The sequence below is a fragment of the Ambystoma mexicanum genome, chromosome 12 (genome assembly GCF_040938575.1).
Source record: "Ambystoma mexicanum isolate Mex_15411 chromosome 12, UKY_AmexF1_1, whole genome shotgun sequence".
NCBI classification, from domain to species: Eukaryota; Metazoa; Chordata; class Amphibia; order Caudata; family Ambystomatidae; genus Ambystoma; species Ambystoma mexicanum.
This window is the reverse complement of record NC_090936.1, coordinates 847,971,311-847,989,767: the sequence shown is the minus strand read 5'-3', so window position 1 is coordinate 847,989,767 and position 18,457 is coordinate 847,971,311. Positions and strand designations below refer to the sequence as shown.

Sequence of the window (18,457 nt, the reverse complement as noted above, 5' to 3'; positions counted from 1 at the left end):
ATGAGCGAAAGGAAGCCTTCTCATTGTGTGTGGAGTTCATATGAACCTGCTGATACCTTAAAAAAAACTGAGTAAACAATGTAAATACATATACGTGTGCCACTGAAAGTTCCTATGCTAACCTGTTATATTGAAGGTAGAATAAATGTTGACTTATAATGTTGAAATATGTACACGACTAATTGTAATTTCATAACAAGTAACAAACCTTAGATCTGTGCAAGCTCACACAATGCTACCTCACTGTTGATAATGCAGAATGTAATTGTATGCATGCCTTTAGAAAACCTCATATGAACCTTAGTCGCTCTCGACTGCCCTTGTTGTGTGATTATTTGTCAGAAAATTCTCTCTTACCATCACCTGTTATAGTGTTACGACATTGCCCAAATTGTATGGAGTTAGAAGATGTCATAAGTGTATTTCACTCAAATAATAAACCAGCCAAATATATATGAGACGTAACCCGTTATGTGTAAATATAAAGGCCTCCAATCATTACGTGGTGTGCGACCAATAGCCATGAAAGGGGGGCCTAAGCCCATCTCTTTTCGCCCTGTCCTCATAAAGAGTTCTGTTGTTTGGACACCTAGTCACCGAAGCCCCTCTAAGGAAGTGCATGTCTAAGATGAAATGTATTTTTTGTAATCCAGTCACAGCAACCATATACCCCAAACTTCCCCTTTTCAATATTGAATGAATCCCCCCGAACATTCATCGACCCTACAACCCCCACCCCAACTCAATATTCGAATATGCTTGAAGAAGAGAGTGATATCCTTGATAGAAACATATAATTGATGTTCAGTTATGAATAAGCATGCCTTGTTTTTACACGTGCAAACTGTTGGCCTTGCCGCCGGATGAACCGGTCAAACGTATGAATGGATGAGAATGTGTGGCCACAAGGGCAAATGTTACAGAGGTAGAATATCAATGTATCAATCCATCGGATGTCGTACTGATGAGCCCAGCTGAACGTTTGACCCCATGTATCACATCATCTCATCATGTGCCCGTGGACCAATCAGCCATCACCGACCATATAGCAACCATAGGTGCTTCCTCTTAGTGACCAATCCCGATCAACCATGTGCCCCTTAGGCCTTCCCCTTGCTGATGACCTAACATTTGTATAAAAATGAATTGTAACATGTTTTCTGCAGCACGCTCTCGGCATGAGCAGAGTAGATTCTGTTTGCCCTAACGTTAGATAAACAGCCTTTAACCGTACTCTCACTTGGTCTTGGTCATATTCCCTCCTGGGATGTACCTTTATTGACTCTGTTGGGCTATTTACCAGCAAGCCTTGGGGGCCTCTCACTTTCAGGTATCACAGAGACGATTTATGAGGATAGCATGATTGACCATGTTGAAGGCCGAAGAGAGATGGAGGAGGATCAGAACAGAGGGAGAGTTAGAGCCAAGGTTTGAGAGAAAGTATTCACGGTTGTTCAGCAGAGCAGTTTCTGTGCCTCTGGATGCTCTGAAGCCAGACTGGTGGTCTTGGAAACAGCCAGCCAATTCAGTGTGGTGGGTCAGTTGCGGGATGACCAACTTCTCCATGAATTTGCCCAAGAAAGGGGTGATAGAGATAGGGCGATAGTTGGCTGGGCATGAAGGGTCTGCAGACAGATTTTTTAGAAGAGGGTGCACAAGAGAGTGCTTGAGGGGTTGTGGGAAAGAGCCAGAGGCAAAGGAGTGGTCAGCCTAAGAAGAGAAGAGATGACAGAGAAGATGTTGTCTTTAAAGTTCTGAATGAGCAAGGGCGACCTGGGATTATGTTGTCTTTCCACAAGCCCTCGTATAGTCAAAACCACTAACAGAATGTTACATATGATTAAACCTTTCACTGCCCATGTCCGCTGTGAGCCTAGACTGCAGCATACAAAAAATATATATTTTGATTGCTGTCCCTGTGACATGGGCATTACACAAATACCCCGTCCCCCAACTTATATATGTCCTAAGGGCTGTCTAATGGTTTATTGCATACACCAGAATACCTTATGATAAGGTTGCCCACAGTGGAGAACTTTACCTTACCTTGAGATTGCTTCTCCGAGCCGTGAGTATATCTTTGCATGTCATTGATAATAGCTAAATATGAGTTTAGTTGATAGCATAAAAAGACATCTCTAATAAAATACATAGATTTCACATCCTACTTAGCTCACATTTGAAGGGACAGAGCCTGGAATGACATCACAGTCTTGGAGTGTGTGGACACATTTCCAAAGTATTCTGTTCCAAATAGAGACTAACATTAAGGCCAATCCAGAGTGAGTGGTTTGTTTATTGAATTATTTAGTCATTTATTATTAAGTATGTATGGTTTACAATAAACCGCTATACTCATAATTTCATATGATCCCTTCAAAACATTATCAAAAATAGAAATGTAAATGTTCATCTAAAAGGACATATGCAATACAAGGAAATGTACAGTACCTAAAATCCCTAATAAATGTACACAGTAAACTCTGGTTTCTTTACAGTACATAAACAAATGCTTCCAAGTTTCAAGTGCCCCATCTCTCTTACAAAAACAGCATCTTCGAAGTTCTCTCGGGATGCCCCGAAGTTGGCATGTAACTTCTAAAGTTTACAGTTTGTTCAACCTTAATCTCAAGAAGATCACTCTCTATCTTTTATCTGGAAAGGGTTGTCAAATGGTTCATTGCATTCACCAGAATAACTTATGACAAGGTTGCCCACAGTGGGGAACTTCATCTTACCTTGAGATTGCTTCTACTAGCCGTCAGTATATCTTTGCATGTCATTGATAATAGCTGAACATTTGTTTAGCTGATATTATGAAAAAAAAAACAACTTTAATAAAAATACATAGATTTTACATCCTACTTGGAATAGCAACACAGTCCTGGAGCGGGTGAGTAAATTCCCAAAGTGTTCTGTTCCAAAAAGAGACTAGAATTAAGACGAATCCAGAGTGAAGTGCTGATTTAGGGATAGGAGAAAAGTGCTCCTCTGGCCTCATTCCTGCACAGGGTCTCACAGAAGGCCTGCCAGTAAGCCTCTGGACTGAGAGTTTTGTGAGCATAAACCCCATGCATTTTTCCACAAAACACTGCACACCATTCGTGAAAAGGGCAAAATTCCCTTTGACTGCAGCTACAAGTCTACTCTTCAAGATGTCCTTCTTCAAGGGCCATATTTAGATATGTTTCTTAGGAAAACTGTTTGCTCTCCATAGCTTTTGCCTACATCCCTTTGTATCCCTATGCATCACTCAGAGGTCATCATTTCTGCACAAAGGTTTTGAGAGAGAGGTATTGTGGAATTTTGCAATCAAAAGAGATCCGGGCTGATGCCGCTTCAAAGCCAGACTCCCTTTGAGGCTCCTGTGTAAACTATTCCTAGGTGTTTTATTGGTCCAGCTAGAAATGTCTTTGAAAGTCAATACGGTTTCATATGTTTAATTTATGGCACATATGCCTGCCCATACTTTTGCAGAACAATCATTTATTATCAGAATAAATATGCAAAGTCTATGTGCCTCATTACGAGTTTAGAGATATTCAGGTGGTAACTCTGCCATGGCGGAATCAGCTTACTGCCGTGTGTAGCAGCGGAATTTCCGCAAATTACAACCTGGCGGGTGTGCGCACACACCAATGGCGGTAACAGTAATTCTGCACAGAGTTACCGCCGAACAACCTGTGGTAAAACAAAATTCTGCCCAAAAATGGCAGAATTACCATTATCATTTCCACTAGCGGAAATTCCGCCAATGGAAATTCGTCATCGCTATATACAGAAGCACCACAGCGGCCATTTTGGAAATCACAATCCATTGAATATTTTGAGATAGGAGTGCCATCCAGACACCCAGATAAGGCCAAACAGGTCCTCAGAAAAGAGCAAAAGGCAGGGTGCCCAATATGATGCAGCAGCAGCCCAACTTCACAGAGCAGGAGTTCACAGTGTTTCAGAGGAAATGGTTGCCCACTCTGAGGAGCTGTATGGGGCATCACTCAGGAAGACCAGCCAACAGCGAAAAAACAATATATGGATAGAAATCAGGAACAAGGTGGTGGCCGTAGGGCATGTCCGACATGAGGTTGAGGACATGAAGAAGAGTTGGAATTACCTCAAGGCCAGGAGCCTCATCTCCATCCACTGCCGGGAGACAGCTGCCACTGGGGGTGGGTTAGTGGAACCCTTGCAACTGACATCGTGGGAGGACATGGTCTGTTGGATCCTGCACATGGTCAGGATCAAGGGCGTGGGCACAGCAGAGCTAGGATCCAGCAGCCAAGCTGAATCTGGTGAGTTCCACAGTCACATATTCACCTATAAATGGACAACACTGCAGGCATCCATTAACACCCACACTGTCATGCAAGCAACGTGGACCCCAGCAAGGAATCACCACCCATGTGAGGCATCAGGCCACAATGCCGGTAGCCGGTGGCCACTGGACCCCCCTGACATGACACCCATGCACAGTTTACACAGCCACCATGCAACCATGCAACTTGTCCTTGCCCATGGATGTACAACTGTGGAAAGTTGCGTTGCAGCAACTGGCCCCTAAACTACAATGCCCTATGTACATACACATTTGGGGAGTACACATCTGACAACATGGCCACCTGACTCACACACAACCAAATGCACTGCACCCACGTGACTGCACCACTGGATACCTGCCACCAACAGTCCTGGCGCACCACTTGAAAGGACAACCTGCAGCCCAACACATCCCAGGGATTCATCACCGAATTAAGCTGGCCAACCCACACCTGGCCCTCCAGACACAATGTGTGCCGTGTACACAGTGTCTGACATATGATGCCCACCCCACCACGAGGCCTAACACACAGTCACGACATAGTACAAGTGACAGTGAATGTTGATTTGCTAAGAACTTCAGCACCGATGTGGTAACGCACATGTCAATTTGTCACAACAGGAATGCAAGACACCCAGGAAAGGGCTGAGCAGGCTGGCCCCTCCAAGACACCAGCATCAACCACTGCCAGCAAGAAGCCAGGCCAAGGCAGCTCAGGGAGTGGGAGTGTGCCACCCAAAAAGAAGCACCAGGCCATCAGGTTACCTACAGACACTCCAGCCTTCCAGATGGACATACCCATGGGGCCACCACAGACTTCAAGTGTGCAATCTGTGCCACCAGAAACAAGCCAGGACAAGAGCACATCGGGTCCAACTGCGGATGCACAGGTGGGTCAGAGTGGGGATGACAACCTGCAATTAGAGAAGGCCACTGCAGGCATGGTTGTCGAGCAGTATGAGGGTGCCTCCCCGGCATCCAGCAACCTACATTCCCCTGTCTACCATTTTTCTCCTGAGTCCTCCCCCCTGCGCAGCCTCTCCCCACTGCACACAGCACCATCCCAGCATGATTCCTGCCGTGCCCTGTGCTATGCAGAGGACTAATCTGATGAGCAGGCCAGGAATGCCGCCATCATGGCCAGCGTGAGGACCATGACAAAGGTCAATCACCACGGCCAGTGCCTGTCCACACACTCCAGGCCATCTGGGACTGCCTGGACTGGATAGAAGAGAGGTAGGTGGAATTGCGCACCATTTCACCGGAACAAAGAGGGCATGCTGAGGCCATGCATGACTGCATCCAGGGAACTTCTAGACAGTTGCTGAGGTCAATCAACTGTCTCTGCAGGAGCACAGTGACATGCAATGCAAGCCTGTGCGTCCCAAGCCAGAAGGTGCGGGAGCTGGCTGAACAAATGTCCTCATCACGAGACCATGGCCAGAGCCATACATCTCAGCATGGACTACCTACTTGGGAGCGTGCAGGGGAGCTCACAGTCCGCTACCTCTACTGAGGGGTCATTGATGAGCACCCCGTCCAGGCACTCACAACGGCATGCTTCAGATGATGCTAGGGCTAGGGACAAGGGGGATAAGTGCAAGCGCTAATGGGAGTAGTACTTGGTGTTGGGGATGGGTTTGGGGGTGGAAGTTGGGGATGGGGGTGAAGCATGGGAGTTGGTGTTGGGGATGGGGTTACCTTGTTGCCAGTAATAAACACACTTCAATCTTAATCAGTTTGACGGTTTTCATTAAATGCAATTTATACATATGCATTCATTGCAAAAATGTTCATGAGCTCCTGGTGGACCCTCCAACCTTCCCTTACTTCCCCACGTATGGTCTGTGGTGCCCTGTTCCCTCTCCCTCTTCCAGCCTCTTCCTCATCATAGTTGGGGGGGGTCATTGTCCTCATCTGCGAGCATTTTAACATTCCCGTGTATGCACATTTTGTGCAGCGGGACTCTGCTGTGTTGTCCCCTACTTTTTCAGGGCTGTACATCAGTGCACCGCCTATGTGATGTAGGCACCTGAACCTGGATTTCAGAAGGCCAAATGTAGTTTGATACATGATCTTGTTCTCCTCTGCACCTCATTATAGGCCATCTCGTGTGGTGTTGCAGGGCTTCTCACGGGGATCATTAGCCATGGCAACTGCGGGTATCCAGCATCACCTGCAAAACATGATTGGACTGTGTGAGACATGGAAGTGTGTGGGCCTGGGAGCAAGTTAATGGTCCTGATGTGTATACCCCTGTATGCATGACTCAGTGGATGGGCACAGTGCACCTTGTGTGCATCGGGTTGTTGGGACATGGGCTACATGGCTCCTTTACAGTTATACACGTTGTGGGAGTGAGCAGTCATGTGGTGTCTGTGACTGCTGTGACATTGGCAATGCACTGGTCAACTATGGTGTGGCAGTAGAGGGGTTAGTGCGTAGAGGGGGTGCATGCATAGAGGGGTGAGTGCGTAGAGGGATGAGTGCGTAGAGGGGGTAAGTGCGTAAAACAGGTAAACGCATAGCACGCGTGAGAGCATAAAGCGGATGAGTACCTGGAGCGAACGAGTGCCTGGAGCGATCGAGTGCCCAGAGTGAACTGATGCATCGCGTAGAGCCGACGAGTACATAGAACGAATGAGCACGGACGCACCCAGTACTGATGAGTGCGTAGAATGGATGAGTACGTTGAGCTACTGAATGCGTAGAGCATGAAGCAGTCAGGAGTGCATGCATGAGGCAGACAAGAGGGCATGCGTGGTGCGGACAAGTGGACAGTCGTGTGGCGGACAAGAGCGCATGCGCGGAGCAGACTAGACTGCGCAGGGCGAACCAGAGTGTATTGAACCAGTCTGGAGTGCATCGAATGGATTGGTGTCCACGGGACGGACTGGAACGCATAAAATTGCGTGACGTATATAGTATGGTTTAGAATGCAAAGAACGTTTGAAAGAGCATATAACTCATCATATCACACCACTATGCTTACTCTCTCCTTTACATCACCACTCAACTAGAACACAGAGATACTATGACACCATTCGGTATATCTGTTCTCATACCAGCATCCGCTGCTCACTCCACATCATTCTAAGTTGACACTGCTGGTCTCACACCCCCCCAGCCAGGCGTTCTCCTCAGGCCTAACGCAGCCGCAGCCGTTCTGGATAAAACCTGCCTGAACGAACACATTCTCCTGACCTCTCAACCACCACACCTACCGCTAAGAAGCAGCTTCTACACGGATATCGCACGAGCTGCACACATACCCGGTGCACACATGCACCTTTGACTCTCTCTACTCTCTCTACTGATCTGAACTTCGGTTCCCAAGGGCGTTCAACCTACCAGCGCTTTCAGACCATACCAATGGTATATAAGGCGCTATATAAATGGAAAATAACATAACATAACATGTAGGGTACATGGCAATGCTTACATGGGTTGTACGTTGCCCTGATTGCATGGTGCTGCCTTGTATGCCTGGATGCCCTGTGTCATCACATGGTTCAAGTCTGTGTCCTGGGGTGGGTCAGTCAGGGTGCCTAGCTTATTCTGTGCATTAGTGTTGTTGCATCATAGGACTTGTGGTTCATTCACTTTACTACTGCTAACGTGCCCCAGGTGTGTGTCAGTGCTTTTGGCGGTCAGGTTTGAGTGCTACTTACCCATGAGCCAGGTGTGCTGTTGTCTGTGCTTCTCCATGTATGTAGGGCGGGTGCTGTTGTGCAGAATCAGTAAATCATGTGTGATCCTAGGATAACGCACACAGCAGTGACTGATGTTGAGGTCAGCATCGCAGGTCATCTGCACATTCATCGAGTGATATTGTTTCTGGTTGCGGTATGCCTGTTCTGCTGCCTGGAGTGGTACCAACGCCACATGGGTGCAATCCAATGCCGCAATGGTGTTGGGGGAAAAGGGCAATGCTGTAGAACCTTGGCTTGGCTGCGTGCACCTGTGCCTGGCTGATGGGCATGGAGATGTGCAGATGTGTGTGCATCATAAGGACATCAATGACTTGGTCCAGCACCTTGGAGAATTTGGACTGGGACATGCAATGCAGTGTCCCTACTGTATGTTGGAAGGCACCCATGCCAAAGAAATGTAGGACTTCCACAAACTTCAGCAGGGGGTGGTGGCTGTTCTGATGGAAATGGCACTCTGCGGTTGGGCCTGTGTCAGTGTAAGCAGGTTGGTGATGGTTGGATGGTCCACTCTGTACAAGGTTACTAATTGGCTGTCTGTGAGTGTCCATGGGGATTGTCAGACATGTGGTATGGGTGCCCTCCACACCATGGGTCTCCTATGCCTGGGTTACACCCGTCTCCTTCCCTGCTGTGGTCCAGCATGCTGCTGTAGGTCGATGTAGAATAGCAGGTTGTGGTGCCCGTAATCCACGTCTGCTTGTGGCTGCATGTTGCTTGGATGTGTGTTGGGGGTGGGCCTTTTACACTCCACCTGAGTGGATCAGGTGCACCTGGGCTCTGATTTGTGACACCTGTATGCATTTACCTCCACCTTTTTTGTGGAGGTAATTGTGCTGTGTTTTTGGCGGAATTACCTCCGTTTTTTCTTGTGGTAAGGGGTTTCTGTTATTTGGTGGTGATTCCGTCAGAGGAATTAGCCCCGGTGCTGTTTCTGCTGATTCTTGGTGGATTTAACACTGGAGGTAATTACTGTTGATTTTTGGGTCACTCGTAATTTGGCGTAGTGGTAAAGTTGACAGTAAGGGAGTTACAGCCAATTTTACTATTTACTGTCATACTCGTAATGAGGCCCTATGCCCTTATTGTCGCTGGGGAAACAATGATGGCAATAGTCCAGAGAACATTTTCCAGTGGAGGGTATAAGATACAAAATAGGAAGAATATGTAGTTAACAAAGTTAGTAGTTTTTTTAGGCTGGACCACCCTGATTTCTGGTCCTTACATTGATGCTTACATTGATGCTTAATATATACACCCATGCATTTGAAATTCTGTGGTAAGAATGTCATATAAGCAATTGTCAACAAGTTTACTTTATAGGGCCTCCTACAGGTTTGGCGGTGCAGTGAAGAAGTTGCAGCAATTCTGTTACTGACACTTGTTTTGGTAGCAATGAAATTAGTGCAATTTCTAACGCACACCCCTGAAATCGGAATTTGACCTTGAAGACCACTTTAAGGAAGAAAAAGAACAGCAGCATTATGACAGTGGAATTCCTGCTTCTGGGAATTACACCAAAATACCTTTGAGTCCAATTGACTCCAAATGGGAGATTTAAATCGGTGTTTGGCCACTTGTTATCCCGGGGTAAGCCCATGGGACCGAGTGGTGACAATGATGAACAGATTTGATGGTAATTTGGCAGGTTTTCTGCCAGATTGCCTTCAATAATTAGGCCCTATAGTCATTAAAATGTGTTAAACACCACAAAGCACAACAGTTTATTTAGTGCATCATTATTAAACAACACAATTTACTTTTACATATTGTTTCAGAACAACCAGCTTCCATGCCTAACACTACTCCAAGATGGAGGAAAAGAATAATAACTACAACACCAACGTCAAAAATGGACAAGACCTATAACGGTAAAAAGCACTTCTACATTGTTGTTTTTACCAAATATGCCATAATATTTTTGATTTGTTGCTTAACAGGAGCCTGAATATATTACTCACCATTTATTTAGATTTTATTCACTTTTTTTATCAAATGGGAATCTTCTTGATATTTTTCAATCCTCAACTATATAACATCATCATGTGAACCTTCCCTATCATAAGATATCTATTTGGTTAAACAGTGCTTTTCATAATTTTGATACTTTTCTTTAAGACATACAACGTCCTGCAATTGCATAATTACTAGGGATGAATATCACACCTTGTGCTGTGCTGGCCTGTCCACAATTTCAAGGGGCAGGGTCTCGCTACCCATTGAGGAAGTGCCAAGAGGAGAAGTAAGGGCATTTCCATCAGCCAGGTCGGATAGCTGCTGTAATGAGCAACTGCCAGGGCTGCCTAAACAAGATGCCCTGCAGGGCAGCACAAGCTGTACCTCCAGGTCCCTTTCATGCCCATATGATCCAATGTGCTTGGGGTGCATACCCTGCCCAGCCACTCATGGACACCTGTAGGGTCATGGGCCTATCATACAACACATTATTTCTTGATCACACTTATATGAGGTCCTGGGAGTGCTATAGATGCCTAGTCCTGAGCATGTGAAACACTGCACATGCTTGGGACTGTGAAGTTCACTCCCATCAGCCCGTCTCTATTGTATGGAGAATGCAGTACTCTGGGACATAATTGATGGGTATTGTCCGCGCTTCCTGTTTCTGCATATCAGATGGGAGCCAAGAGCTGAAATTAGGGATTGGGTTGTAGGGGAGGTAAGCTATTGTTTTAGTGCATATGTGTGTTTTGTGTGTGTGTGGGGGGGTTTGTGCATGTGTGCGAGTATTCAGTGTGTGCAGAGGATGTCTGAGACATGGGCAATTCCTTTGAGCTATGGGACCTGAGACGGGTAGTTGCAGGGTTGATGGGCATGACATGGCACTTATGGAGGTAAGGGAATAAGCAAGCAACTGTTTTGGGGGTAATTCACGTGGCATGGAACAATCTAGGGTGGCCCAAATTGTGACATGGGAAATTCTGGGGTAATAAGCATCACTAGGCAGACTTACGGTCCTAACATGAAGTGACATGGGTAGTGGACGTCTAAGGTCAATTGGGAGTGTATTCCAATATTGTGCAGCTTTGACTGGGAAGGTAGTTCCTCCAGCCATAGACTGCTTAAATCGTGGGGTTTCAAGCATGAATGAATTGGCGGACCTGGTAGGTTGGCTTGTAGTTCTCCTAAGGATTTTTTCTGCTAGGTATGAGGGAGCTAAGTTGTTTAGGCATTTGGAAGTTAGGGAGATAGTTTTGAGGAGAATTCTGTCTTTTATTTTTAGCCAGTGGGTTTATTTCCTGAATTTAGAGATGTGGTCTCTGGTTGGGACATTCAGTGCTGCCCTTAGGGCATTATTTTGCAGTCGTTGTAGTTTGTCCGTGACATATTTGTTAGCTCCAGAGTACAGGGCGTTGCAATAATCTAGTCTGGACATAATTAATACATTGGCCAGGGTAGTGCAGCTGGCACTAGAGAGGAAAGGTCTGGCAGCGCGGATTAGCTTGCACGTGTAAGCTGTTGAGGAAGTGAGGGAGCTAACTTGCTTTTTGAGGGTGAGGGCGGAGTCTAGATAGAAACCTAGACTCCTATAAGTAAAACCTAACATGGCTTTGGTGGGATGGCCATCCGCTGTGGACAATGGTATGAGTGTGTTTTTCTGGATCAAAAGTGGGATGACAATTTTTAGACTGGCACAACAATTGTATGGGGCAATACAGATATTACATCACTCCCTCAATTTTATGATGTGTTTTTCAAAAATGACATGCCAATTTTTACCCAGTACAGCACATTACAATGTCATAATTGCTTTGTTTTTATTGGAATTATATAATTTCTGGTCTGGGTAAATGCTGATGCCAGCATAATAAGGTGTTTTATCATTAAAAATCCTCAATAGTATTGGGAAGGAGGACAAAATCCTTTTTTTCTTGTCGGCGCTTGAGATCTGCCAAAGCTGTTGTCCTTCTCGCGTGTGCAAGACACGTAGAATTTTCCTTGCGCATTATTTTTTAGTTTGCAGTTGGCGCCGGCAACCAGGAAGAGCTTGCCGTAAGACTTCCATGTAAGTCCATTTCATATTTGTTTAACGCCGCCTCGCGGTTGGCACGTTTGATGTAATTTCATACCGTGAAGACCTTGCTGTAAGGCTACCATGGAAGTCCATTACATATTTGTTTAATGCTGCCTCGCGTTCGGCGCGTTTGATGTAATTTAATTCCGCTTTGGGCCATGGAAGAAAGCGCGACAGGGCATTCGGAGCTTTGCTACTGAAGCATGAAAGGACTCTTCAAAGAGCCTCAGCTTCATCTTTTGAGCAGCGACTCCCTTTAATCTTCCATGGAGACAGGAGCGCGGTACAGATCAGCGATTGAATAGCTTGAAGAGCGGATGCTACTAGTGCTCTTTAATTGACTCCAAAGCGGTTAACCCTAAGAACCAGATTCTGTCAAGTGGAACTAATAAGGGCATTCATCTGAGAAGGCAGAGAGCACGCAGTAAGGTCCATATAAATTGAGACTTTCATTTTAAAAGGAGTAGAACCACTCCAAGTGTAGCAGTATAGAGACATGAAATCTTTCTAAAGTTTTATAGAAAAAGAAGTTCCTAGGTTGCATGAAGCACAGGCAATTTGTGAAAACATTTTCCATGCAATGAATGAAGAATGCATAAACTTCCTCTGGGGTGTCTGCAGAGGAATAACAGGTACTTATTCTGAAATTATAAGTAATAAGCTAGGACAGAAAAGAAATAAATGTGCCTAATAGTTGTAACCCTTCTTTTCCTTTCCGGCTATAGATTCTCCTGAGGGCGCTGAATGAATCTCTGATTTGTTATTTTATCCACTTCCCTTTTCCCCCGGGGGTGTGGTGTGCTCAGCCGTTATTTAGGTGGTTGAGGGCTCCATGCCTTTGGGGGTCTGTCGGGGTTCAGCAGCTTCCGCAGATCATCTTTCAAGACTCCTGACAAAAACATTCTATGGGGCGATTTGAAACTGCTGTGATTCTTGCCGGCTCCATTAGAAAATTGCATTTCATAAATGATTTTGAATTATAAAATGGTCATATATTCATTCCTCGCTGGCGGAACCAGGGAGCTATAAACTGTTGACCTAACAAAATAACAACCATTGCATACTTCTCTTAACGCTGGCCTAGGATTGCAGAATCTGTACTAATTTACCAGCTGCAGCGGCCTTTGACACAAACAAAATGCGTGCACACATTTAAAGCAGAAGCAAGCTTTTGGGGCCTATTTACCGCATTTTATTCTACCACTATGCATTATTATACTTACCTGTGCCCCAGCCTTTATGGATTAGTTTTATTAAGACTTTAATTTCACACATATCAGAAAGGGCCCGTCCCCATTTACAGTGCTATTTGAGCTGATAAATGCGTTTCATCATACCGCGCTGAAATTGCATTTTTATTACATTATTCCCCCTTTTATTAATTTATTAATAACTAAATCTTTTTGGGCCTCCAGTTCCTTTTCAGCAACTTCATCTTTATGCACCCATATCCCCCAGTCTCCTCCCAGCCATTTCCCAACCCATATACACCCTGTCCCATCTTTCAGGCATTGTATCCAGAATTCCTTGTAATTCCCGATATCAGCAGCCTGTGTAAAAACCCATTCCATCAGGATGCTTTACCTAACTTTCCCCCATTATTTTCTTCCTGCTCTTCATTTCAAAATTACTTTTATCCACACTCAGGAGTAACATGAAATGTCCTTTTTGTTCTGGTAAAATAAACTTTAAAAATGTTCTTAAAAATGCACAAGGTGATGAGAATCATCAATACCACGGGGACAGTCACTCGAAACAATCCAAAAATCCAGGTGGGCACCCATGCAATTACTCTGTCCAGCTAGTCTTTTGCTTGCACTCCGTTAACCTTCCTTGTAATATTTCCTTGGAGTGTCTGTATCTCTTGTATAGCAGCACTTAGAGTTCAATTGGAGGCATCACCATCAGGAATTACTGTGCATCAGCTTGACCCAGAACTTTGTATAGACACCTCCTCGACGGGTTTTAAGAGGTCCAGAGCAAATCATTTTTGAATGGCCACCAAGCGCAAAGCCCTCATTTCTTCCTTGATTGCATTCAACACTTTTGCTGTTGAATTAGCCAGTTGCAATAGCTCATGACGGGTTAAATGCAGCCATTTAGAAATGGCTGAAGACTTTACTCCTGGAAACAACAGAGAAGTAAAAAATGTAGCAGCTGTGGAAAACAGTCAGAACTCAACTGGGATAGCCACCAGGTTCTTTGTGCTTTTCCTTGAGAAATAATTATTTTCCTGCTTTCTCCTTCTAATTATCTGTTGCTGCTCATTTTGCTGTGGCAAAAACAAAGAGGTGATGGCTGGAAGGTTTAGAATTAATCTTAACCACTGGCAATGCTCTGGGCAACCCTCCAGACCACCGTTCTTCACCTGCCAAGCCATTACAGAAGGGAAAGACCATATGCAAATCAGGCTTGGCCCCACCCCAAAAGGGGCAGTCCAGCCCGAACTGCTAGGCCACATCCCTTCTGCACGAGACCACAAGCATCCCCAAACATGTTTCGCCCTTGTTGGGGCTCATCAGTGAGGAGTAGCTTGGGTCTCTAGGCCCAGCAGGCACGGGACCCACGTCTGGGCATACCCGTCCCACTCGGGGTGACATAGCAAAAACAAAGAAGTGATGGCTGGAAGGTTTAGAATTAATCTTAACCACTGGCAATGCTCTGGGAAACCCTCCAGACCACCGTTCTTCACCTGCCAAGCCATTACAGAAGGGAAAGACCATATGCAAATCAGGCTTTACCCCACCCCAAAAGGGGCAGTCCAGCCCGAACTGCTAGGCCACATCCCTTCTGCACGAGACCACAAGCATCCCCAAACATGTTTCGCCCTTGTTGGGGCTCATCAGTGAGGAGTAGCTTGGGTCTCTAGGCCCAGCAGGCACGGGACCCACGTCTGGGCATACCCGTCCCACTCGGGGTGACATAGCAAAAGCAAAGAGGTGATGGCTGGAAGGTTTAGAATTAATCTTAACCACTGGCAATGCTCTGGGCAACCCTCCAGACCACCGTTCTTCACCTGCCAAGCCATTACAGAAGGGAAAGACCATATGCAAATCAGGCTTGGCCCCACCCCAAAAGGGGCAGTTCAGCCCGAACTGCTAGGCCACATCCCTTCTGCACGAGACCACAAGCATCCCCAAACATGTTTCGCCCTTGTTGGGGCTCATCAGTGAGGAGTAGCTTGGGTCTCTAGGCCCAGCAGGCACGGGACCCACGTCTGGGCATACCCGTCCCACTCGGGGTGACATAGCAAAAACAAAGAGGTGATGGCTGGAAGGTTTAGAATTAATCTTAACCACTGGCAATGCTCTGGGCAACCCTCCAGACCACCATTCTTCACCTGCCAAGCCATTACAGAAGGGAAAGACCATATGCAAATCAGGCTTGGCCCCACCCCAAAAGGGGCAGTCCAGCCCAAACTGCTAGGCCACATCCCTTCTGCACGAGACCACAAGCATCCCCAAACATGTTTCGCCCTTGTTGGGGCTCATCAGTGAGGAGTAGCTTGGGTCTCTAGGCCCAGCAGGCACGGGACCCACGATGATGCCCAACAAGGCTGAAACATGTCTGGGGATGCTTGTGGTCTCGTGCAGATGGGAAGTGACCTAGCAGTTCGGGCTGGACTGCCCCTTTTGGGGTAGGACCAAGCCTGATTTGCATATGGTTTTTCCCCTTCTGTAATGGCTTGGCAGGCTGAAAAACGATGGTCTGGAGGGTTGCCCAGAGCTTTGCCCGTGGTTATGATTAATTCAAACCTTCCAGCATCAACTTTCTGTTTTGGTATAATCACCCCGAGTAGGACGGGTATGCCCAGACGTGGGTCCCGAGTCTGCCGGGCCTAGAGACCCAAGCTACTCCTCACTGATGACGCCCAACAAGGCTGAAACATGTCTGGGGATGCTTGTGGTCTCGTGCAGATGGGAAGTGACCTAGCAGTTCGGGCTGGACTGCCCCTTTTGGGGTAGGACCAAGCCTGATTTGCATATGGTTTTTCCCCTTCTGTAATGGCTTGGCAGGCTGAAAAACGATGGTCTGGAGGGTTGCCCAGAGCTTTGCCCGTGGTTATGATTAATTCAAACCTTCCAGCATCAACTTTCTGTTTTGGTATAATCACCCCGAGTAGGACGGGTATGCCCAGATGTGGGTCCCGAGTCTGCCGGGCCTAGAGACCCAAGCTACTCCTCACTGATGACGCCCAACAAGGCTGAAACATGTCTGGGGATGCTTGTGGTCTCGTGCAGATGGGAAGTGACCTAGCAGTTCGGGCTGGACTGCCCCTTTTGGGGTAGGACCAAGCCTGATTTGCATATGGTTTTTCCCCTTCTGTAATGGCTTGGCAGGCTGAAAAACGATGGTCTGGAGGGTTGCCCAGAGCTTTGCCCGTGGTTATGATTAATTCAAACCTTCCAGCATCAACTTTCTGTTTTGGTATGCTCATTTTGCTGTGCCATTTTTCCCTGCAGTGCAATCTTCATGGCAGTGCTATTTTGCGGCACCACGAGTTCATGGCTGTGCAAAGTGATGAGTGCACAGATTCCATTCCAGTCAGGCAGAAGTTGAGCATATGCTTTCGATCCGCAAGCCCAACAAAAATCGATTATCACTGGTGTTGCCTGCGTCAGCACTGCATTCTGCATCACCTTGAATTAGTACCCAGGAAAATTGTCCAATTTGACCTGAAACACAAAGGGAATCATGTAAAGCTCCTTATGTCAACTGGTTGATGTTTTTCATGTAACCAGTTAAGGCATGAACATACTTTCGCCAAGTTGCTTGGCAGTTGTCATAAACCTTGGCTACCATGTTTTGTCGAAACCCACCAATCCTTCAGCACGGCACTGCATTGTTCCCCCGTCCATTTGTCCCCATACCAAACTGCTCCCTCTTTTCTCATCAGTAGCCTGGTGTGATACCAGGGGACACTCTTCCCTTCTTTAGTTGTGCATTGCAATCTTTTATGGTCTTTTATTTGTAATTCCCCTCTTTAGGGCCTTCAGTGACATTCTCCATTATCTTATTCCTGGTTTCCTGACTTTGAAGCATTGGTGTTAATTTTACATAGTTGTCTCCATATACAATTTCCCCTTCATCCACCCAGTGAACTGCAACTTTTCCCCCTGAAATAAACTTTGAGTTCTACAAAGCGGCAGGTGCATTACTTATCCCACCTCCTCATAGGACACAGCCTTGTGCAAGAGAACTTTGGACATTCCAACTACGTGTGGAATGAGAGAGCAAACATAACCATTTACTCTCTCTCTCTTCCCACATGCATCATTTCATCATACTAGATATTGCCTGTCAATTAATTATTCTCTTCCTCAGTGCCATGGTGTACGCCCTTCCCATTCATCTATGACATCTGTCATTGGCGACGTGTTTTGGTGAGTGGACACAGGGAAATGTCTCTGAAATTGGCTGGAAATAAAAACAATTCTTAGACATTTCCCTCTGGCCACACACAGAAACACACCGCCAACAACACATGGCCTACCTTCCCACGTCCCCACATGTGTCCTGATGAAAACGGTACCTCACATGTGTGGGTGCACCTACCGGGGGCATAAAAGGAAAAGGGTAACCCTCTGGTAACCCCAAGCCTTTCGGCACAGCACATTTTGTTCATGTGGGCAACCTACAGATTTGGGCCTGGGGTGTCGAAGCCAGCAAGGAAAACAGGGAACCCCATGCATTTCCCAAAAGAGGACACCCGTGGGAATCCACTGAGGTCTGACTTGCGCAAATCGGCTGAGAATGTATTACCCAGAACCCTCGGCAAAGACCCATATGGGAGAAGAGTGCCCAAGGCCAGGGATATTACCGCCGACTTTGCTGGAGCCCTGGCTGCCCTGCGTTACAGCTTCTCCCCACCGGGGAGTCCCGGCAGTGTGCCAATACCTCCCCGAAGGGAAAAGCTGTAATGCAGCCCAGCCGCAACTCCAGGACGGTTGGAGATGATGTTCCTGGCCTTGGACATCCATGTACCATGTGGGTGTACCATCCCGTAAGCACAGCAGCAGCTCCAGGGAGCCCCGGCAGGATCCCCATTCCTCCCCAGAGGTGACATCTGTAACGTAGCACAGCCAGAGGTGGAGCCTGGGCTTGCAGATGGACAACCCACATGGGAGGTATCCGCTCCCAGGGAAACACCAATTTTCTGCTGGCATGGGAGGCAATTTGTGGCCTGCCCTTGCAAATGTGACCCAGCCCACCAACATATCTGCCCAGATAGACCAATGCCACCCACACCACCAACAATCCAGCCCCAGTCTCACCCAACCCACTGACAGTGGGCCCTAACCATAGAATAATAAAAAACAGTACTCACATAACGTTGCAGCTGCTAGCGTAGAAAAAGCTGTAAACAAAACAAACATGTGTTACCTACGGTCACAT

The 18,457-nt window shown here is 46.7% G+C and overlaps 1 protein-coding gene across 10 annotated transcripts in view; it reads left to right on the top strand.

Annotated features, from left to right (window-relative positions):
* The window catches only part of C12H12orf50 (chromosome 12 C12orf50 homolog), an 826,751-nt gene that overhangs the window by 548,429 nt on the left and 259,865 nt on the right, over positions 1-18,457 (top strand). For all 10 annotated transcript variants that reach the window (XM_069627751.1, XM_069627750.1, XM_069627746.1 and 7 more), the window contains one exon: positions 9,807-9,899. In XM_069627751.1, coding sequence (XP_069483852.1) covers positions 9,807-9,899 — 93 coding nt within the window. The remainder of the gene's footprint in view (positions 1-9,806; positions 9,900-18,457) is intronic.